The sequence below is a fragment of the Anomaloglossus baeobatrachus genome, chromosome 5 (genome assembly GCF_048569485.1).
Source record: "Anomaloglossus baeobatrachus isolate aAnoBae1 chromosome 5, aAnoBae1.hap1, whole genome shotgun sequence".
Classification (NCBI taxonomy): Eukaryota; Metazoa; Chordata; class Amphibia; order Anura; family Aromobatidae; genus Anomaloglossus; species Anomaloglossus baeobatrachus.
Genome location: NC_134357.1, coordinates 431,624,019 through 431,647,517, shown reverse-complemented (window position 1 = coordinate 431,647,517; position 23,499 = coordinate 431,624,019). Strand labels below are relative to the sequence as shown.

The 23,499-nt window shown below is 45.9% G+C and overlaps 1 protein-coding gene across 3 annotated transcripts in view; it reads left to right on the top strand.

The window, feature by feature from the left end:
• Positions 1 to 23,499, top strand: part of SYCP2 (synaptonemal complex protein 2) — a 398,741-nt gene that overhangs the window by 279,946 nt on the left and 95,296 nt on the right. For all 3 annotated transcript variants that reach the window (XM_075347762.1, XM_075347763.1, XM_075347760.1), the window contains 2 exons: positions 52 to 107; positions 365 to 538. In XM_075347762.1, coding sequence (XP_075203877.1) covers positions 52 to 107; positions 365 to 538 — 230 coding nt within the window. The remainder of the gene's footprint in view (positions 1 to 51; positions 108 to 364; positions 539 to 23,499) is intronic.

The window sequence follows — 23,499 nt, the reverse complement described above, 5'->3', positions numbered from 1 at the left end:
TTTCCTTTGAGTATTAAAGTTAATCATCATCTCATTATTTATGTTCTGTAGACAGAGTTACTGACATTTCTAACCAGAAGAGGAAGCAGAAAGCAGCACAGCATAAGGTAATAAAAAGGCCTTTATGGCTGTTTAAAGAAGACCCCCTCTGCTTTCCTGACATTTTTAGTAAATAATTTTTCATGAAATGCTGTGAATTTTTATGCATTGTGTGGATGAGATATGGCTGGGTCTCATTCACTTGTTACTTTAATGCGTTACCAATTTTACATTTAGAAAATCCACAAGAAAATTTTTCAGCATATTCACAGGTGATTTGTTGAGGTTTCTATGTGCTAAAACATACCTTTTTGCTGAATTGAAGGAATTTTCTGACATAAATGTGAAAAAAAAGGACACCGAAAAGACATCTAAGCAGAGTAAGTGCAAACGCCCACAGCGAGCAGCTGGTAAGAGGAAAAATTCTACAGAGAGCTCCTGTTCTGAGTCTGAGGAGGATTCCAAGCCACCAAGCATAAAACAGCCCCCTAAACACCAGGTAAGCAGTAAGGAACCAGGATCTATTGGTCTCTATATTTATTACCTGATATAGAGTGTATGAACAAGGTAGAGCTGAGTCTGTCACTTGACACAATTTGCCCTTAAGTATGTCCACCCTGAATTGTGAAGTGCTCTGGAAAATAAGTTGGCAATGTATAAATAAAAAGTATTATGCTGCAATTTTTTTCACTTGGACATTTGGTCCATGAAATTTAACGGTTATCTGAACAGCCCTATTGAATAACATTAGTCTTAATGTTGTCAGTTTTTTCTACATACAGCACTTACTGAAAATGCTATTGTGTGAACATAGTATTATAGTTACAACTTTATTTACAATTTATGAAACCTGCACAATTTATAGTGTAAGAGTGAATAGCAAATATTTTATACCTATTTAGTATTTTCATAAAAGATTACAAAAAATCTAATATTTTGCCTTAGTAAACACTTAATTTGCTTCATGAGTTTTTGCTTTATAATGTGCCTGCTAAAGAACAATCCATCTTGGTAATGAATATCAGCAGCGCCTATTTGCACAATGGACCAATAGACATGTCAATATTATTGTGTTCTTATTGTCCTAAGATCGCCACCTAGTGGATCTGTGACAGCCTTACATACAAGGCAGACCACAAAATTCGACTGGGATTTGATGCTGTATTGCATTACAAAAGGTGTAATTCCACAAGTTGACAGGTTGGGAATATAAAATCCAACAAATTTACAGTGCAAATTTTTTTTGTCAGTGCTCGGATGAAGTTTAATATCAGCTTATTTACAATATTGATACTATATTACGCAGCAGGTTTTAGTGATGGTGAACCTTTCAGAGACCGAGTGCTTAAACTGTAACCCAAAAGCCAATTATTTTTTGCGAACTACCAACAAGGCAATTTAACCTGCATAACAGAACTTTAAAAGCATTTGGCATGTTTTTAAACAATTAATGTGATTTTTGCTGTTGCATGCATACTGATAACTTGTCTAACCTTGGCTCTTACTTTGTAAGTTTGAGAACAACACATGCAGCACTCAGGTCATTTGTAGAGCTGATCAAATGGCCAATAATCCGGGGCCGGCGGATCACTAACAGATTTAAAAAAGAATCCGATCCGCTCCGGAATCCGGTGCCTATATAAGCCAATGGGGACCGGAATCCGGAGGGTAAAACCGTTTGTGGAGGGGCTAGGGGGCTAGGAGCGAGCGCGGCATACTCACCGAGGCGCTGTCATGGCGGCACACTCCTTCCGAGTCACACTGTTACTTCCGGAGCCGACAGTTCAATATTCATTGTTTTCCCCGCCCACTGGTTACAGCTAGACACGCCCCCACCCTGAGTGGCAGCGTGTCAGCTAACTGCAACCAATCACAGGCGGCAGGATGGCCGGTGGGCGGGGAAAGCAGTGTGTCTGTCGCAAGTGTGACTCCGGCTTTTTTTTTTTTAAAAAAAATATTAAATAAATAATTAAAAAACCCGACGTGCGGCTCCCCCCCAATTTTCATCCCCAGTCATGGTAATGCCGGCCGGGGGCTGGTATTTCAGCCTGCAGCCGCCCCGTATAGCCGCATGTATTACATGCGGCTATACCAGTACGTTACTGGCTCTTCCCAGCGGCGTGATGCAGTGCCAGTCGGGGTAATAAGTTTTTGATTGCACAGGCGTCTGTGAGACAACCGCATCACAAACCTGCAAATGAATGTAAATAAACGCACAGAGAAATCCTTTATTTACAATAAAGTACAAACGCAGCCTTGTTCACCATTTTATTACCCCAACACCCTCCGGCATAATACACACGTCCCATGGCCACACATCCGGCTCTGCTACATCTCACAGCTAGCAGCCATAAAGCACGGCTGCCTGCTCTGAGTGTAGACACTGACTGAGTGGCTGTGACAGGCTGGGCTGTGACATTGTCTCCTCCATAGCTCCAGCCCCTCCCCTCCTCAGTGCCGGCCGCAGCAGAGGTCCGCTCTCACTGACCTCAGTGGCAGGGATGGACACTCGCATGACACTCGGCTCTGCTGTACTGCCAGCGTGAGCCGTGTGTTATGCGATGGGATCGCACCAATGCACGCGGAGACAGTGGAGGAGATGGGGAGAAAGTGCTCCCTCTATCTTCTCCGCTCCTGTGATTCGATTGCAAGATCGCATCACAGTCGCATGACCCTCGGCTGACACCCGCAGCAGAGGGTCATTTGCATATCGCTTCCGACGCTGTCGCATCAGAAGCGGTACGCAAGTGTACAAGACCCCTCAGATGTGTGCGGGTGATGCAATGTCAGACTCATGCGGGTCTGACATGACATCACAAGGCACAGCCTGCCACTGTCTGAACATGAGCGTGCATGTACCTAGAAACACATGCACGCTCCTGTCAGATGTGTGTGCGGCTGTGCTGCGATCTCACACTTATGGGAGTCCCACGCTGTGACTTCTGCCTAAGATAAACCACATGTGGTTTTTTTTGTTTTGTTTTTTTAAATTTAAATAATTAAAAAAAAAAATGGCGTGCGATCCCCCCCAATTTTCATTCCCAGCCATGATAACGCCGGCTGGGGGCTGGTATATCCTCAGCCCGCAGCCGCCTGGTATAGCCGCATCTATTAGATGTGGCCATTCCGGTGCGATAACGGCTCATCTTCATTGCCCTGGTGCGGTGGCAATCAAGGTAATAGGGGTTAATAACAGCGCACGGCTGTTATTAAACCCCAGGTTTGTGATCACACGGGCGTCTGTGAGATACCCGCATCACAAACCTGTAAATTACAGTAAATAAACAAGACACAGAGAAATCCTTTATTTGGAATTAATTACACACGCAGCCTCCTCCTTCACCACTTTATTATCCCAACACAGCTCTGCAGCTCCGGCGTAATCCACATGACATCCAGCGGAGACACATCCAGCTCTGCTACATGTCCCCATCATAGCCACATCCTGGTATAGGTGTTCCCATCATGGCCCCATCCTGGTATAGGTCCCCATCATAGCTACATCCAGGTATAGATGTCCCCATCATAGCCCCATCTTGGTATAGATATCCCCTTCATTGCCCTATCTTGGAATAGATGACCCCATCATTGTCCCTTCCTGGTATAGATGTCCCCATCATTGTCCCACCCTGGTTTAAATGTTCCCATCATAGCCCCATCCAAGTAGATGTCCCCATCATAGCTCCTTTCTGTTATAGATGCCTCCATCATGGCACCATCCTGGTATATGTCCCCATCAGGGCCCCATCCTGGTATATGACCCATCATGGCACCATCCTCATATGGATGTGCGCATCATTGCCCCGTCCCGGTATAGATGTCACCATCATTTCCCCATCCTGGTATAGATGTCTTCATCATTGCCCCATCCTATTGTAGGTGTCCCCATCATGGCCCCATCCTAGTAGATGTCCCCATCATGACACCATCGTCATATGGATGTCCCCATCATTGCACCATCCTAGTATACAAGTCCCCCTCATTGCCCCATCCTGGTATAGATGTCCCCATCATTCCACCATCCTGGTATAGATGTCCCCAACATAGCTCCATCCTGGTATAGATGTCCCCTTCATTGTCCCATTCTGGTATAGATGTCCCCATCAGGGCACCATTGTCATATAGATGTCCCCATAATTGCACCATCCTAGTTAAATCCCCCATCCCAGATCCGGACGTTTACAGTCTGGGTCCGCTCAACACTAGTCATTTGTTATTCTGTTTCTGATGTCAGATTTTATATAATTCAAAGCTTAGCCAAAGCTTATATAATTCAAAGCATAGCCCCATCCTGATATAAATGTCCCCATCATAGCCACATCCTGGTATAGGTGTTCCCATCATGGCCCCATCCTGGTATAGGTCCCCATCATAGCTACATCCAGGTATAGATGTCCCCATCATAGCCCCATCTTGGTATAGATATCCCCTTCATTGCCCTATCTTGGAATAGATGACCCCATCATTGTCCCTTCCTGGTATAGATGTCCCCATCATTGTCCCACCCTGGTTTAAATGTTCCCATCATAGCCCCATCCAAGTAGATGTCCCCATCATAGCTCCTTTCTGTTATAGATGCCTCCATCATGGCACCATCCTGGTATATGTCCCCATCAGGGCCCCATCCTGGTATATGACCCATCATGGCACCATCCTCATATGGATGTGCGCATCATTGCCCCGTCCTGGTATAGATGTCACCATCATTTCCCCATCCTGGTATAGATGTCTTCATCATTGCCCCATCCTATTGTAGGTGTCCCCATCATGGCCCCATCCTAGTAGATGTCCCCATCATGACACCATCGTCATATGGATGTCTCCATCATTGCACCATCCTAGTATACAAGTCCCCCTCATTGCCCCATCCTGGTATAGATGTCCCCATCATTACACCATCCTGGTATAGATGTCCCCAACATAGCTCCATCCTGGTATAGATGTTCCCTTCATTGTCCCATTCTGGTATAGATGTCCCCATCAGGGCACCATTGTCATATGGATGTCCCCATAATTGCCCCATCCTAGTATACAATTCCCCATCATTGCCCCATCCTGGTATAGCTGTCCCCATCCTGGTATAGATGTTCCCATCATTGCACCATCCCGATATAGGTGTCCCCATCATTGCCCCTTCCTGGTATAGATGTCCCCATCATAGCCACATTCTGGAATAGATGTCCCCATCATTGCCCCATCCTGGTATTGATGTGCCCATCATTGCCCCTTCCTGGTATAGATGACCCCATCATAGCCCCATCCTCGTATAGGTGTCCCCATCATAGCCCCATCCTGGTATATGTCCCCATCCTGGTAAATATGATCTTTCATCACGCCGCACATAGTAAAAAAACAAAAAAAAGATTATACTGCTCTTCCCGCCGCTCCCCCGGTGTCTCCTCTGGTGCAGTCATTTTGCCAACTGACTTCAGCGTTTAAGCGGCGCAGCACATAACGTCACTCTCATATGCGCTCACTTACACTGCCGTTATCTGCAAGGCATATTCCACTGCTCCACACGCCTGGGTATTATGGGCGTGGGGAGCAATGAATAATCATTGTTTTTAATAGTGGCACATGTGACCATCTAGCCGCTACAGGAAGCCTGCTGCTGGGCGGTCATGTGTGCTGCTATTAAAGAACATGAATATTCACTGCTCCCCAAGGCCAAAATCCCTCCCACCTTTCAGCTTCAGTGCAAAGAGGTGAGTAGGATTATGTACGTGGGGAGCAGTGAATATTCATATCCTCAATTGTCTCTTGGGACATTGCAGTGCCTGCAGCCTAGGAGAGTGTGTGTCTGAGCGAGGAGTAATGTGATACTGTATTACGCAGCTGGTTTTCAGCTCAGAAAATCTAGACCAGTGATGGTGAACCTGTCAGAGACCGAGTGCCTAAACTACAACCCAAAACACAATTATTTATCGCGAACTACCAACAATGAAATTTAACCTGAATAACAGAACTTTAAAAACATTTGGCATGCTTATCAACAATTAATGTGATTTTTGCTGTTGCATGCATGCTAATAACTTGGCTCTTACTTTGTAAGTTTGAGAGCATTACATGCAGCATATTTTATATAATTCAAAGCTGAAAATAGCCCCATCCTGACATAGATGTTCTCATCATAGCCCCATCCTAGTATAGATGTCCCTATCATGGCCCCATCTTGGTATAGATGTTCCCATCATAGCTCCATCCTGGTATAGATGTCCTCATCATAGCTCCATCCTGGTATAGATGTCCCCATCTTAGCTCCATCCTGTTATAGATGTCCCCATCATGGCACCATCCTGGTATAGATGTCCACATCATAACCCCACCTTGGTATAGATTATATCCCCATCCTGGTATAGATATGCCCCATAATCGCTCCATAATATTATAGACGTCCCCATCATGGCACCATCCTGATATAGATGTCCCCATCATGGTCTCATCCTGGTATAGATGTCCCCATCTTCGTAGATATCCCCATCCTGGTATATGTTCCCATCAGGGCCCCATCCCGGTATAGATGTCCCCATCCTGGTATATGTCCCCATCATGGATATGCCCATGATTGCCCCGTACTGGTATAGAAGTCACCAACATTGCCCCATCCCGGTATAGATGTCCCCATCATTACGCCATCGTGGTATAGATGGCCTCATCCCTCATCATTGCCCCATTCTGGCATAGATGTCCCCATCATTGCCCCATTCTGGTATAGATGTCTCCATCATGGCCAGATAATAGTATCCTGGTGTAGATGTCCCCATCATAGCCCCATTCTGAAATAGATTTGACCATAATTGCCCCATCCCACTTACACTGCCGTCATCTGTAGGCATATTGCTCTGCTCCGCACACTTGGGTATTATGGGAGCAATGAATAATCGTTGTCTTTAATAGTGGCACATGTGACCGTCCAGCAGCTACAGGAAGCCGGTTGCTGGGCTGTCGAATGTCCTGCTTTTAAAGAACATGAATATTCACTGCTCCTCAAGCCTATAATCCCTCCCACCTCTCAACATCGGCTTCATGTCAAGGAGGTGAGCAGGATTATGGGCGACCTAGGAAAGTGAGTGTCTGAGCAAGGAGTAATGTTTCTTCCATTCCGACAAAACTTTGAACTGCTAGCATGATTGCGCCAGCAGTTCAAAGCGAGAATACGTCTCTGACTAAAGTGACGGCGCTTGTGCCAGCAAAGAGTGTTCTGCGTGCCCTTTCTGTAACGCTTAACATATGTTCGCCATCACTAGTCTAGATAGAAAATCTTTTGTAGATCTGTCCCATGTGGATGTCCTATGTTTACTAATCAAAAGTCTGTTCCCTAACTAACAAAAGTGAGTGCACCCCTCACATTTTTGTAAGTATTTTAAAATATCTTTTCATGAAACAATACTGAACACATGACACTTTGATACAATGTAAAGTAGTGAGTGTACAGCTTGTATAACAGTGTAAATTTGGTATGCCCTTTAAATAACTGAACACACAACCTTTAAGGTCTAAATTGCTGGCAGCAAAAGTGAGTACACCCCTAAGTGAAAATGGCCAAATTGTGCCCAAAGTGTCAATATTTTGTATGGCCACTATTATTTTAAAGAACAGCTTTAACTCTTTTGGACATGGAGTTCACTAGGGCTTCACAGGAGCCACTATAATCTTCTTCCACTCCTCCATGATGACTAGAGATGAGCGAACCGGTCCCGGTTCGGCTCGAGGCCGGTTCGCCGAACGGGGGTCCCGTTCGAGTTCGGTTCGTCGAACGTTCGACGAACCAAACTCGAACGTATAGGCTATAATGGGAGGCAATCACAAACACATAAAAATGTACACAAACAGTTAATAAACATTGCCATAACACTTACCGGTCCTCGCGATCCCTTCTGCACTCTGTCTCCTGCCGCTATTCCATCCGATGATCGCTGAATCCTCCCGGTGACCTGCACTGCCAGCAGAGATGCAGGACCTATCGTGACGTCAAAATAGCCATGTGACCAGTCACGTGGCTATTATCTCATTGGCTACAGACTGGTCACATGACTATGACACGTCATGTAGGACCTGCGAGTGCATCTCTCCGGTACACGGTGCACATATGTGTATCGCCGTGTACCGGCGACATGCTCTAGCACACGGTTGACTGCCCGTTCCGTTAGGGACCGGCTGACACAGCCGGTCATTAACGGAGATCACCGTTGCCATAGCAACGCAGTTAGCGGTGATGTCACCGCTAACCGCGGCTCCGAGAGCACCGTTGCTATGGTAACGCGTCTGTCAGCGTTACCGCTAGCAGCCAGCACTGATCACTCACGGAGTGAAGGCTGCACGCTGCTTCCCGATTGTAGTGATGATTGTAGTGAGGATGAGGTTCCCCAGCCCCAAGTGATGAGCTGGTGAATCTCATCCTCACTACAATCGTCACTACTACTACACTAGAAAGAAAGAAGACAGAAGAGCAGGATCGTGGAGGGCTGACAGGGGGTAATAAAGATGGAGTCTCTAATGTGTCTGTGTATTTATTTCTATTAAAGTATTTTTTCTCTGTGTGGTGTTTTTTTTAACCCTTTATTGGAGATTCTTAATGGCCGGGTCAAACGTGCCTGACATTAAGAATCTCTGGCTTAATACTGGCTAGTAAAACAAAGCCAGTATTAACTCATGATTACCCAACAAGCCACCCGGCTCCAGGGCTGTTGGAAGAGTTGGATACAGCGCCAGATGATGGCGCTTCTATGAGAGCGCCATTTTCTGGGACGGCTGCGGACTGAAATCCGCAGCAGAGGCGCCCAGAAACCTCTGGCTAACCTGTGCTGCGGATTCCAATCCCCAGCTGCCTAGTTGTACCCGGCTGGACACAAAAATGGGGCGAAGCCCACGTCATTTGTTTTTTAATTATTTCATGAAATAAGTGAAATAATTAAAAAAAAACGGGCTTCCCTATATTTTTGGTTCCCAGTCGGGTACAAATAGGCAACTGGGGGTTGGAGGCAGCCCGTGGCTGCCAGCTGTACCTGGCTAGCATACAAAAATATGGCGAAGCCCACGTCATTTTTTTGGTGGGCAAAAAAATTCTGCATATAGTCCTGGATGGAGTATGCTGAGCCTTGTAGTTCTGCAGCTGCTGTCTGCTCTTCTCCATACAGACAGACAGCAGCTGCAGAACTACAAGGCTCAGCATACTCCATCCAGGACTGTATGCAGAAGTTTTTTGCCCCCTGAAAAAATTATGTGGGCTTCACCATATTTTTGTATGCTAGCCAGGTACAGCAGGCAGGTACGGCTGCCCCCAACCCCCAGTTGCCTATTTGTACCCGGCTGGGAACCAAAAATAAAGGGAAGCCCTTTTTTTATTATTTCATGAATTTCATGAAATAATTAGAAAACAAATGACGTAGACTAGGCAGCTGGGGATTGGAATCCGCACCACAGGTTGGCCTGAGCTTTCTGGGCCCCACTGCTGCGAATTGCAGTCTGCAGCCGCCTCAGAAAATGGCATTTTCATAGAAGCGCCATCTTCTGGCGCTGTATCCAACTCTTCCAGCACCTGCCTGCTATACCTGGCTAGCATACAAAAATATGGCGAAACTCACATCCTTTTTTTGTAGTTTTTTGGCAAAAAAAATAAAAAATGCTTCCCTGGATTTTCCATTGCCAGTGAAGGTAACACCAAGCAGTGGGGGTTAGCAGCCAGTAGCTGCTTGGATTACCCTTAGCTAGCAATACAAAAAATGCAGCGGGAGCCCATATTTATTTTTTTTAATTATTTATATAAATAACTAAAAATAAAATGGGCTTCCCTGTATTTTGATTGCTGGACATCACAGTGCTGTAAAAATAAATCTTTTAAAAAATGACGTAGCGCTCCGCGGTATTTTTGATTCTCAGCGCAGATAAAGCAGACAGCTATGGGTTGCCACCCCCATCTGCCTGCCGTTACCTTGGTTGGCAATCAAAATACAGGGAAGCCCATTAATTTTTTCTATTTAAAAAATAGTTTAAAAAAAAAATGACGTTGGGTCCCCCCATTTTTGATAGCCAGCTAGGGTAAAGCAGACGGCTGTAGCCTGAAAACCACAGCTGGCAGCTTTACCGTGGTTGGGGATCCAATGTGGAGGTCCCCTCAGGCTCTTGTTTATAATTATTTTATAAATATTAATAATTACACAAAAAAAGTAGGGTCCCCTCCAAATTGGATCACCAGCCAAGGTAAAGCGGACAGCTGTGGTCTGGTATTCTCAGGGTGGGAAGGTCCATAGTTATTGGGCCTTCACAGCCTAAAAATAGCAGGCCGCAGGCACCCCAGACGTGGCGCATCCACTAGATGCGCCAATCCTGGCGCTTCACCCCAGCTCATCCCGTGCCCTGGTGCAGTGGCAAACGGGGTAATAAATCGGGTCGATACTAGCTGTAAAGTCACCTGAGATCAAGCCCAGCAGTTTGTGATGTCATGGCGTCTATTAGATACCCAACATCATAAACTGTCAGTACTAACAAAAACAAAAAATCGACAAAAGAAATTTATTTGAAAAAACAGTCCCCAAAACATTTCCTCTTTCACCAATTTATTGTAAGAAAAAAAATAAAGGGGTCCCACGACGACTCTGGACCGTCTAGAATATGGGGGGGGAGACACTCAGGGAACGTATCCCCCATTTTCTAGGAGTGCGGACCCTTCATGTGAGGAGTGTGGGTGCAATGAATCTGCACTCACTCTCCCCGGGTCCACAGCAGCAGAGTCCATGTCGTAATGGTTGCTACCAAAGCTGCAATGCCCTGCTCATGAGGTAAGGGCATGCCTAATCAGGAGAACTACTGTAGAGGAAGCTCTGCTCACTGGTATATAGGTGCTCAGAGGTAATAATAGATAAAATTAGTGAGTAACCTCGGCACTCTAAATCTCCCAGACTAAGGGTACCTTTACACTTAGCGATGCAGCAGCGATCCGACCAACGATCTGACCTGGTCAGGATCGCTGCTGCATCGCTACATGGTCGCTGGTGAGCTGTCAAACAGGCAGATCTCACCAGCGACCAGTGAACAGCCCCCAGCCAGCAGCGACGTGCAAGCGACGCTGCGCTTGCACGGAGCCGCCGTCTGGAAGCTGCGGAGACTGGTAACTAAGGTAAACATCAGGTATGGTTACCCGATGTTTACATTAGTTACCAGTGTGAGCAGGGAGCAGGGAGCCGCGCACACTGAGCGCTGGCTCCTTGCTCTCCTAGCTACAATACACATCGGGTTAATTAACCCGATGTGTAATGCAGCTACATGTGCAGAGAGCAGGGAGCCGCGCACACTGCTTAGCGCTGGCTCCTTGCTCTCCTAGCTGCTGTACACATCGGGTTAATTAACCCGATGTGTACAGCAGCTACATGTGCAGAGAGCCGGAGCCGGCAGCACAGGCAGCGTGAGAGCTGCAGAGGCTGGTAACTAAGGTAAATATCGGGTAACCACCTTGGTTACCCGATGTTTATCTTGGATACAGCTTACCTCAGCTGTCAGACGCCGGCTCCTGCTCCCTGCTCGCTTCATTTGTCACTCTCTTGCTGTCACACACAGCGATCTGTGTGTCACAGCAGGAGAGCGGCTTTGAAGAAAACGAACCAGGGCTGTGTGTAACGAGCAGCGATCTCGCAGCAGGGGCCAGATCGCTGCTCATTGTCACACACAGCGAGATCGCTAATGAGGTCACTGCTGCGTCACAAAAAGCGTGACTCAGCAGCGATCTCGGCAGTGAGCTCGCTGTGTGTGAAGCACCCCTGAGTCAGTAAGTCACAATGGATAGTAATGCAAAATCACTCTTTATTGGTCCGTATTAAGAACATTTTTTTTTTCATAAGCATATATGTTTTTGTCCAAAACAAGTTACAAATGACGTTTCGGCCTGAGCCTTCGTCAGATTGGACTTATCTGCATGTAATCATGAAAAATGACAATAATCAGTATCACATAAGAGTGAGAGAACAATAACATAAACTCGAACAATGTAGAGGTACAATTGGGATGCAGCAAAAAAATTGCAACACAGCAAGAAATGAAACACATGATACAAATGTCATAATACAGTACAAGGACAATATAGTAATGACAAATATGGGGTCAGAGTAGACTTAGACAGCTCTGGTACGAAAGAGATGTCAATCATAAAGTAACATGTGCAGTAGGTGTAGAGCTACAGTATGCATGGCAGAGCTAATGGGTAGACCGACCATAGAAAAAGAACGGAGAAAAAGTAGAGAAAAAGTGGAGAAAAAGTGGAGAAAAAGTGGAGAAAAAGTGGAGAAAAAGTGGAGAAAAAATGGAGAAAAAGTGGAGAAAAAGTGGAGAATAAATGGAGAAAAAGTGGAGAAAAAGTGGAGAAAAAATGGAGAAAAAGTGGAGAATAAATGGAGAAAAAGTGGAGAAAAAGTGGAGAAAAAGTGGAGAAAAAAATGGAGAAAAAGTGGAGAATAAATGGAGACAAAGTGGAGAAAAAGTGGAGAAAAAGTGGAGAATAAGTGGAGAATAAGTGGAGAAAAAGTGGAGAAAAAATGGAGAAAAAGTGGAGAAAAAGTGGAGAATAAATGGAGAAAAAGTGGAGAAAAAATGGAGAAAAAGTGGAGAAAAAGTGGAGAATAAATGGAGAAAAAGTGGAGAAAAAGTGGAGAAAAAGTGGAGAAAAAAATGGAGAAAAAGTGGAGAAAAAGTGGAGAATAAATGGAGACAAAGTGGAGAAAAAGTGGAGAAAAAAATGGAGAAAAAGTGGAGAAAAAGTGGAGAATAAGTGGAGAATAAGTGGAGAATAAGTGGAGAATAAGTGGAGAAAAAAATGGAGAATAAGTGGAGAAAAAGTGGAGAAAAAGTGGAGAATAAGTGGAGAAAAAGTGGAGAAAAAGTGGAGAAAAAGTGGAGAAAAAGTGGAGCACCCTTTGGTGCCTTTCATGTGGCACTAAGGGGTGCTTAGCTTTGTATTTAGCCAAAAAAATGAAAAAAAAAAAATGACGTAGGGTTCCCCCTAGTTTTGTAGCCAGCTAGGGTAAAGCAGACGGCTGCAGCCTGCAGACCACAGCTGGCAACCTCACCTTGGCTGGTAATCCAAAACTGAGGGCACCCCACGCTGTTATTTTAAATTAAATAAATAATTTAAAAAAAAAAAACACGTAGGGGTCCCCCAAAATTGGATCACCAGCCAAGGTAAAGCAGACAGCTGGGGCCTGATATTCTCAGACTAGGGAGGTCCATGGTTATTGGACTCTCCCAAGCCTAAAAATAGCAGGCCGCAGCCGCCCCAGAAGTGGCGCATCCATTAGATGCGCCAATCCTGGTGCTTCGCCCCAGCTCATCCCGCGCCCTGGTGCGGTGGCAAACGGGGTAATATATGGGGTTAATACCAGATGTGTAATGTCACCTGGCATCAAGCCCTGGGGTTGGTGAGGTCAGGCGTCTATCAGATACCCGACATCACCAACCCAGTCAGTAATAAAAAAAAATAGACGACAAACACATTTTTATTTGAAAAAACACTCCCCAAAACATTCCCTCTTTAACCAATTTATTAGAATGAAAAACAAATCAAGGTCTGCTGTAATCCAAGGGGTTACCATGACGATCCACACTGTCCCAGTCAATGAAGAGCAGGATGTTCCCCATTGGCTGGGAGAGCAGTGCAGTGACCTGAGCTAACATCAATGGGTCAGCCCAGGTCACTGCAGGGGATGACAAGTGCTGCTGTCAGCGAGGTACATTACCTGCGCTGATCTCCAGCACACTGACAGCCCCTGTCACTGAGTTCAATGACCGGCGCCTTCACAGCCAAATATCGCGAGAGGTCCGTGACGTCACCGCTAGTCAGTCTCGGGTCGGAAGCGAGAGGTGATGTGACAAGCGGCGGCCATGGAGGACAGTGACAGCGCTGAGGTCGGGATGGCGGGACTTCATCACCGCAGGTAAGTCGAGCGGGACCATGTGTGTGTGTGTGTGTGTGTGTGTGTGTGTGTATGTATGTATGTGTACGTGTGTGTGTGTATATGTGTACATGCCGCGGGCAGGAGGGGGCGGAGTGAGCTGAGCGGGGAAGTGTGGGCTTCCTGCACGTAACTAAGATAAACATCGGGTTACTAACCAAAGCGCTTTGCTTGGATACCCGATGTTTATCTTGGTTACCAGCTTGTGGCAGGCTGCCAGCGATGGCTCCTGCACACTGTAGCTGTAAAAAGCCCTGCTTTTTGCTGCTAGAACCGTTCTCGAACGTATCTAGAACTATCGAGCTTTTGCAAAAAGCTTGAGTTCTAGTTCGATCTCGAACAGCCCCCAAAATCACTCGAGCTTAGAACTGGAGAACCACGAACCGCGAACCGCGCTCAACTCTAATGATGACATCATGGACCTAGTGAATGTGTGAAACCTTGCACTCCTCCACCTTCTGTTTGAGGATACCCCACAAATGCTCAATAGGGTTTAGGTCTGGAGACTTGTTAAGCAAGTCCAGCACCTGTCACAAGGAGGTTTTTGCAAACATTGCTGACTGTTATGGCTGTGTTGAGACTGCAGGGTCTGGCACTCTACCTGCTAACTTTTTTGATGTCTTTGATCAGTGCAGGCAGACTTGGGCATCGACTTACAGACTTGTAGCTCATAGGCAGGTTAGCAAGAGTTAAGGGGGCTTTACACGGTAGCGATATTGCTAGCAATTTCTAGCGATATCGAGCGTGTAAGCACCCGCCCCCGTCGCACATGCTATATCGTGTGATCGCTGCCGCAGCGAACATTATCACTACGGCAGCGTCACACGCACTTACCTGGTCAGCGGCGTCACTGTGACCGCCGAACAATCCCTCCCTCAAGGGGGAGGGACGTTCGACGTCACCGCAACGTCACTAAGCGGCCGGCCAATCAAAGCGGAGGGACGGAGATGAGCGGAACGTAACATCCCGTCCACCTCCTTCCTTCCGCATTGTGGCCGGCGGCAGGTAAGGAGACGTTCCTCGCTCCTGCGGTGTCACACACAGCGATGTGTGCTGCCGCATGAGCGATGAACAACACGGATAAACAACCCTTACCGATTTTTGGTTTTGAGACGACCTCTCCATGGTGAACGATTTTCACGATTTTTGAGGTTGCTTAAGGTCACAGGTACGTGTCACACGCTGCAATATCGTTAATGACGCCGGATGTGCGTCACTAACAACGTGACCCCAACGATAAAACATTAACGATATCGTAGCGTGTAAAGCCCCCTTAAATCTCTGTTTGTCTCCTTTGATCACATGCTGTGGGGGAGCCAGCCACATTTGCTCTCCTCTTATATATGCTGGCTGGACTCTTCCTTTAATTCCAGCTATATCTTTTCTATACTGGTCTGGTGAGCTGTTGTGATTCAGACTAACTGGTGGGTGTAGTACTTTGTTGTCGTGAGCGGTTGTGGTATTAGGCCTTGTTGTCATTTTGTTGCTGCCTTACTTCTCTTGCATTTTTCCTTAGTTTCTTACTGTTTATTCCTGTGAGTTTGCAATGTGTCTGAGTTTTTGTTTTTCCGTGTCTTAATCTGTGTTGGCATCACACTCCTGCCCTTTCCTTCCCTGAGGGGAAAGGAACAGTTTACTTTTCATTAGGAGAATAGTAAGGCATGGGTCTCCTGCATCTTCACCATTAAGGGTAATCCGGTGGTTAGGGATAGCCTAGGGTCACCTAATGTGAGGGACAATATAGGAGCTCCCTGTCCCTTGCTATCCTACAGTCACATTGGGACATTAAATCGGGCCATCCTGGGATTAACTCCTTAACGACAGCTCTACGTATTAAAACGGCAGCAAAAGAAAAGTGAATAGCGCCCACCAGCGTTGGAAAATCTCCGGGGTTTCAGCTACTGGGGGTAGATGAGACCCTGGAGATCACGATTTTCGGTCCCCGCTCACGTGATCACCGGTATACATATACCGATGATCACGTTACAGTAAATGACAGCGACGGTTAAAAATGATTTATTTCCCATCTGACATGATCAAACATGTCAGATGGGAGATAGATCTCCTCCCCCTGTCCCCTCCAATCCCCATAATCCAAGATCGCGGTGCGCACAGCAGCTCGCTGGCCGCATTCATCTTTCATCTTTGATTTCTGTCGCATGTGCTATGACACATGCGACAAAAAACTCCTCCCCAGGCCCTGCCAGGTCATCCCCTATACTTCCCCAGTGTTCCCCAATACCTTAGCCTCGGTGATCCCCGTGATCCCGCCTCTTCCTCTCTGCTGGTCACATGCGCAGAGCAGCTGTTAGCTCAGTGTCTCTGCGCTCAATGAGACACTGAGCTGACTGCCACTCATACTGCTCTGCTGTGGACCCGGGGAGAGTGGGTGCAGTGTCATTGCTCCAACACTCCTCATATGGAGGGTCTGCACTCCTAGAAAATGGGGGATACATTCTCTGAGTGTGCCCCCATATTCTAGAAGGTCCAGAGTTGTCGTGGGACCTCCAAAATTAATTACTGCAGACCGGATTTTTCTTTTTTTTTGTTCAATAAATTGGCGAAAGAGGGAATGTGTTGGGGAGTGTTTTTTCAAATTTTTTTTTGTAGTCTTTTTTTTTTTTATTACTGACAGTTTGTGGTGTCGGGTATCTGATAGACGCCGTGACATCACTAACAGCTGGGCTTGATGCCAGGTGACATTACACAGCTGGTATCAACCCCATTTATTACCCCGTTTGCCACTGCACGGCAAGACAACGTGATGAGCTGGGACGAAGCGCCAGGATTGGCGTATCTAATGGATGCGCCACTTCTGGGGCGGCTGCGGCCTGCTATTTTTAGGCTGGGAAGGGTCCAGTAACCATGGCTCGTCCCACCCCGAGAATACCAGATCCCAGCTGTCCGCTTTACCTTGGCTGGTAATCCAATTTGGGGGGGACCCCACGTTTTGTTTTTTTTTATTATTTATTTATCAATTAAAAAAAAAAAAACAGCCTGGGATGCCTTCCGTTTTGGATTACCAGCCAAGGTGAAGCTGCCAGCTGTGATCTGCAGGCTGCAACCGTCTGCTTTACCCCAGCTGACTTTCAAAAATGAGGGGGGACCCCACGTCGTTTATTTTAATTATTTATTTTTTGGCTAATTACAAGGCTAAACACCCTTTAGTCCCACATGAAAGTCACTAAAGGGTGCGAGCTTAGAATATGCAGGGGGGTGGGACGTTATATAGTTTTGACATCCATCCATCCTAGCTTTTTAGGCTATGTGCCCATGATCAGGATTTGCAGCGTGTTGGGCGCAGAGTGTTTTTGCTGTGTCTACAACACTGTGCAGTACAAGCACAGTGGAAAGATTTTTGGAAATCTCATGCCCACTGTGCTTATTTTCTCCGCAGCATGAACTAACATCCGGCGCGGCTTCCCAAGCCTCAGCATGTCAATTAATGCTGTGAAGATGCGAGTGTTCCCGTGGGAAGAATAGAGCTACAGTCCACAGCAGCCTGAACCCTGATCGCGGACATGGGCAGCTGCGTTTTCCCGCATACAACACTCACATCTCCGCAGAGTCATTGTCACTGGATTGTGGGAACATAGCCTAAAAGTGAGAAATTTGCTGCTACAGCAACATTTTTGTGAAGTACCTGTGGATTCAAAATGCTAACTATACCCCTGAATAAAATCCTTGAGGGGTCTAGTTTCCAAAATGGGGTCATTTGGGGGGGTTTCTGCTGTATAGGAACCTTAGGGGCCCTGTGAATGTGACATGGTGCCTGCAATTTATTTCAAGTTTTCTAAAATTTAAATGGTGCTCCTTCCATTTCGAGCCCTCCCGTTTGGCCAAACAGAGGTTTTTGTACCCCCATGTGGGGTATCACTGTGCTCATAAGAAATTGGACAAGAAACTGGAGATCCACTTTTTGCTGTTGCTTCTTGAAAAAGTGAGAAATTTGTTGCTAAAGCAACATATTTGTGAAAACAAAAATTGAAAATTTTCAATATGGCAACCTAAGCTTATCAAATTCTATCAAGTACCTGTGGATTCAAAATGCTCACTATACCCCTGGATAAAATCCATCAGGTGTCTAGTTTCCAGAATGGGATCACATGTGGGGGAGCTCCACTGTTTAGGCACCTTAGGGGCTCTCCAAATGCGAAATGGTGTCCGCTAAACATCCTAGCCAATTTTGCAGTCAAATGACGCTCCTTCCCTTCCGAGTCCTGCCATGCGCTCAAACAGTTGATTTCCACCATATTTGAGGTATCAGCGTACGCAGGAGAAATTGCACAATACATTTTTTCCTGTTAACCTTGTGAAAAAAAAGCTACCTGGTTGAAGTAACAATATTGTGGTGAAAATGTATTTTTTTATTTTGACGGCTCAACGTTATAAACTTCTGTGAAGCACCCGGGGGTTCAAGGTGCTCTCCAAACATCTTGATAAATTCCTTTTACTGTCTAGTTTACAAAATGGGGTCACTTGTGGGGAGTTCTGCTGTTTAGGTACCTAATGGGCCCTACAAATATCACTTGGTGCCCACAATCTATTTCAGCCAAATTTGTGTTCCAAAATTCAAATATTGCTCCTTCTGTTCCAGGCCCTCCCATTTGTCAAAACAGAGATTTCTGACCACATGTGGGGTATCAGTGCGCTCAGAAGAAACTGGGTAACAAATCTTTGCGGTCCATTTTGTTGTTTTAATTTTTCTAAAAGTGAATAAATTGGGGCTAGAGCAACATTTTTAGGTAAAATTATAATTTTTTTTTTCCCCTCCCACATCTCTTTAGTTCCTGTGAAGCACCTGAAGGGGTAATAAACTTCTTAGATGCGGTTTTGAGTAGTTTGAGGGGTGCAGTTTTTAGAATGGTGTCACTTTTGGGTATTTTCTGTAACCTAAGCCTCTCAAAGTCACTTCAAATGTGATGTGGTCCCTAAAAAAATGGTTTTGTAAATGTTATTAAAAAAATGGGAAATTGCTGATGAACTTTGACCCCTTCTAACTTCCTAACCCCAAAACATTTTGTTTCAAAAATTGCACTGATGTAAAGTAGATATGTGGGAAATGTTATTTATTAACCATTTTGTGTGATATAACTCTGGTTTATGGGCATAAAAATGTTAATCAAATTTCCGATTTTTTTCACAAATAAAAGCAAAAAATATCGTCCTAAATTTACCGCTATCATGAAGTCCAATATGTCATGAAAAAACAATCTCAGAATCATCGGGATCCGCTGAAGCCAGGACTCTGGTCAGAATTGCCAAAAATGGCTTCGTCATTAAGGGGTTAAACAAACTCTTAATCTCACATTGCATCGCTTTTGGAGCCCCAAAATTCGAAGGGATGTGATATGCTATGTGTCTGTCTGTGCCACCTCTATGTGCTCTAAGGCATATCGCTCTCATCCTTTTGGATGTTTGCAGCATTTGAGTGTTCTCAGTCAACCTTGGACAGATAATTCTATGGATTTTATAATGGATTTACCCTCTTCTGCTGCTAATACGATCATTTTGGTGATTGTTGATAGATTTTCTAAAATTACACATTTTATCCCCTTACCATTCTTGCCTAATGCCAAGACTTTAGTTCAGGTCTTTGTTTGTGAAGTTGTGAAACTCCACGGAGTTCCCTCTAATGTTGTCTCGGATAGGGGAACTCAATTCATTGCCAAATTTTGGAGAGCGTTTTGCGCTTAGTTAGGGATTAAGTTATCGCATGTTTCAGCATTCCACCCTCAGTCTAATGGGCAGACAGAACGTGTAAATCAGAAATTGGAGCAGTATTTACATTGTTTTGTATTTGATAATCAGGAAGAGTGGTCCTCTTTCCTTCTTCTCGCCAAATTTGCCATTAATAATCGTCCTCATTAATCCACTGGGGTATCACCATTTTTTTGTCTTTGGTATGTGTCTCCAGTTCTGTACGTTTAAGGAGGAGCACTCATCAGGGGTACCTGAGGAGAATTAAGGCTATGTGCGCACGTTGCATTTTTTCCTGCGTTTTGGCTAAGTTTAAAACTGTAGCGTGTCATTGTAAAAATGCATGCGTTGTGCTTCCCCAGCAAAGTCTTTGAGAAGTCATCAAATTCCATGGCCACGTTGCTTTTTTTAACGCAGCATTTTGGATACCAAATATTTGACAAAATCGATGCGTTTAACAAAAGCAGCATGTCACTTCTTTTGTTCGTTTTGGTTGCATTTTCCACCCATTGAAATCAATGAGGTGTGTCAAAACGCAACCAAAATGTTTAGCTCTGTGCTTGTACTGCATTTTTGTTGCGTTCTGCATGCTTTTTTAACAAACAAAACGCAGGTCTTTCGGTCTCTGTCGGTGTCGGTCTGTCTCTCTGTCGATGTCGGTCTCTCTCTCTCTGTCTGTCGTTCACTCTCTCTCTCTGTGGGTTGGTCGGTCGGTCTCTCTCTGTCGGTCAGTCGGTCTCTCCCTTTCCCTTTCATACTCACCGATCACCAGCGCAGCCCTGCACAGCTGTCGCACTGCTCCGGCAGCTTCTCCTGCTTTTGAAAATACCGGCTGCTCATTATTCCATCTCGTATTCACTGCTTCCCCCGCCCACCGACACCTATGATTGGTTGCATTCAGACAAGCTCCCACGCTGAGTGACAGCTGTCTCACTGCAACCAATCACGTGCAGTAAAATAAATAATTAAAAAAAACGACGTGCGGCCACCCCCCAATTTTGATACCAGCCAAGGTAAAGCTACACGGTTGAAGGCTGGTATTCTAAGGATGGAGAACCCCACGTTATGGGAAGCCCCGCAGCCTAAAAATATCAGCCAGCAGCTGCCCGGAATTGCCGCATCCATTAGATGTGACAGTCCAGGGACTCTACCTGGCTCATCCCGAATTGCCCGGGTGCAGTGGCAATTGGCGTAATAAGAAGTTAATGGCAGCCCATAGCTGTCACTAAGTCCTAGGTTAATCATGGCAGGCGTCTATGAGACACCCAGTATGATTAATCTGTAAGTTAAAGAAAATAAACACATACAGCCAAAAAATCCTTTATTTAGAATAAATGACCAAAAAACACCCTCTTTCACCACTTTATTAATCCCCAAACAGCCCTTCAGGTCCGACGTAATCCACACGAGGTCCCATGACGCGTCCAGCTCTCCTACATCGGAAGCTGATAGGAGCTGCCACAGACCACGACTGCTCTCTGTCAGCTCCACGCAGCAACTGAAGTAAGTCACGCTATCAGCGATGACGTCACTCAGGTTACCCGCGGCCACCGCTGATCCTCCAACTGTGACAGCAAGTCGCCCGAGTGACTGAAGTGAGCTGCGAGATCAGCGGTGCCGTCACTCAGGTAATTTGCGGTCTTGGATGGAGGACTCCAGCTGGCCGCGAGTAACCTGAGTGACGGCACCGCTGATCACACGGCTCACTTCAGTCACAGAAGGGATTTGCGGTCACCGGTAAGTCCTTCACCGGTGACCGCAATTCAGGTTGCGGCACATAGACAGAGCCGCGTGCATGTCTCGCAGCCAGCCATGCTCTATGGGGGTGTAGCAGAGCAGAGTGGGACCACACTATCAAAAATGCATTCAAAACGCATTAAAAATGCATCCAAAATGCATGCGTTTTGGATGCATTTTTTTTTGTCAAACGTAGTGTTTACAATTGGCAAAACGCTGTAGTTTATTTGTCAAGCCAGAATGCAGTGTGCGCAAATAGCCTTATTTGTCTCATCATTATCGTTTACATGGGAGAAGGTTCAACAACATTTGTGTGGGGCATGGGTTCTAAATATGAATGTGCTGCTGACTTTAGATGTGTACCTGGTCTGGACCTGTGGGTGGGTGATCTGGTGTGGTTATCTACCAAGAGCATTAAACTCAAAATACCTTCTTTGAAGTTAGGACGTTGGTTTATTAATCCATATAAAATTACTGTCAATAAAGGTCAATAATCCTATGGTTTTCTGTCTGACACCACCGGCATCATTTAAAATCCATAATGAATTTCACAGATCTCTGTTAAAAAAAAATACGTGGCTTTTGGAACCGCTATTCCCTTACCTTCGCCTCAGGTCCTAGTCGATGTATCATCAGAGTTTCAGGTTTCAAAAATTGTTGATTCCAGTTACGTGTGGCGTTCATTGCAGTATTTAGTTCATTCGCGGGGTTATGATCCTGAGGAAAGGACTTGGGTAATAGCCTCCGATATCCATGCCAAACGTCTGATTAGGAGTTTTCATCGCATTAATCTGGAAATAACGGGTCCTGAGGGTTCAGAAGCCCCTATTAGAGGGAAGGGTACTGTCACAAGGAGGTTTTTACAATCATCGCTGACTGTCATGGCGGCCTCAAGACCTGTGGAGACTACAGATTCTGTAACCTACTGACTTCTCTGATGTCTCTGATCAGTGCAGACAGAGTCAGGCGTCGACCCACAGACTTGTAGTTCATAGGCAGGTTAGCAAGAGTTAATCTTGTCTGAGCTGCTTGTTAGGCTGGAAACACACTTATGCGTGTAAAATCGGTCTGACTTGCCTGAAAAAAACTCGGCCGATTTTAGTTCACGTGTCATCCCGCGGCTCTGTCTGTGTGTCACGTCCTGATTAGCGGTCACCCGTGAAGGACTCACCGGTGACCGCTAATCCCCTAAGTGACTGAATTGAGCAGCGCGATTAGCACTGCCGTCACTCAGGTCTGCTAGAGTCCTCCCCCCATGACCGCAACTCACCTGTGACTTCATCGCTGTCACTCGGGCGACTTGCAGTCACAGTTGGAGGATCCAGCGGTGGCCGCAAGTAACCTGAGGGACATAACAGCTGATTGCGCGGCTCACCTCAGGTGCTGCGTGGAGCAGTCAGGAGCGGCGGTGTTGTTCTGCAGCTCCTGTCACCTTCATGTAGCAGAGCTGGAAGCGACGCGGGACCTCCGTGGATTACGCCGGACATGGATGGGTTTTTGGGGCTTAATAAAGTGGTGAACGAGGGTATTTGTTAGTGTTTATTATTGCAAATAAAGGATTTTTTCACTGTGTGTGTTTATTCACTTTAAATTACCGATTAATCATTGGGGGTGTCTCATAGACGCCTGCAATGATTAATCTAGGACTTATTGGCAGCTATGGGCTGCCATTAACTCCTTCTTACACCGTTTGCCAACGCACCAGGGCAAAGCGGGAAGAGCCGGGTACAGTCCCGGGACAGTCGCATCTCATGGATCTCTATGATTGACCGACATTGTGAGACCTCACTCATTTCCAGTGTTTTGAGAAACATGCGATTAATGTATTTAGAAAAACGATTGTCACTAGGATGGAGTGAGTGCTGGTCCGTGTGACATGCGTTTTTTTCACGCTCCCATAGAGTTGCATTGGAGAGACTCGCGCGAGAAACTCTTCAAATAGCAGCTTGCTGCGATTTTTTTCTCAGTCCGATTTGGAGTGAGAAAAAAATAGCAGATGGGAGCTGATTCATTGAATAACATGTGTCTGACTGCAACGCGAGATTTTCTCGCATTGCACTCTTGCGAGAAACTCGCAAGTGAGAAG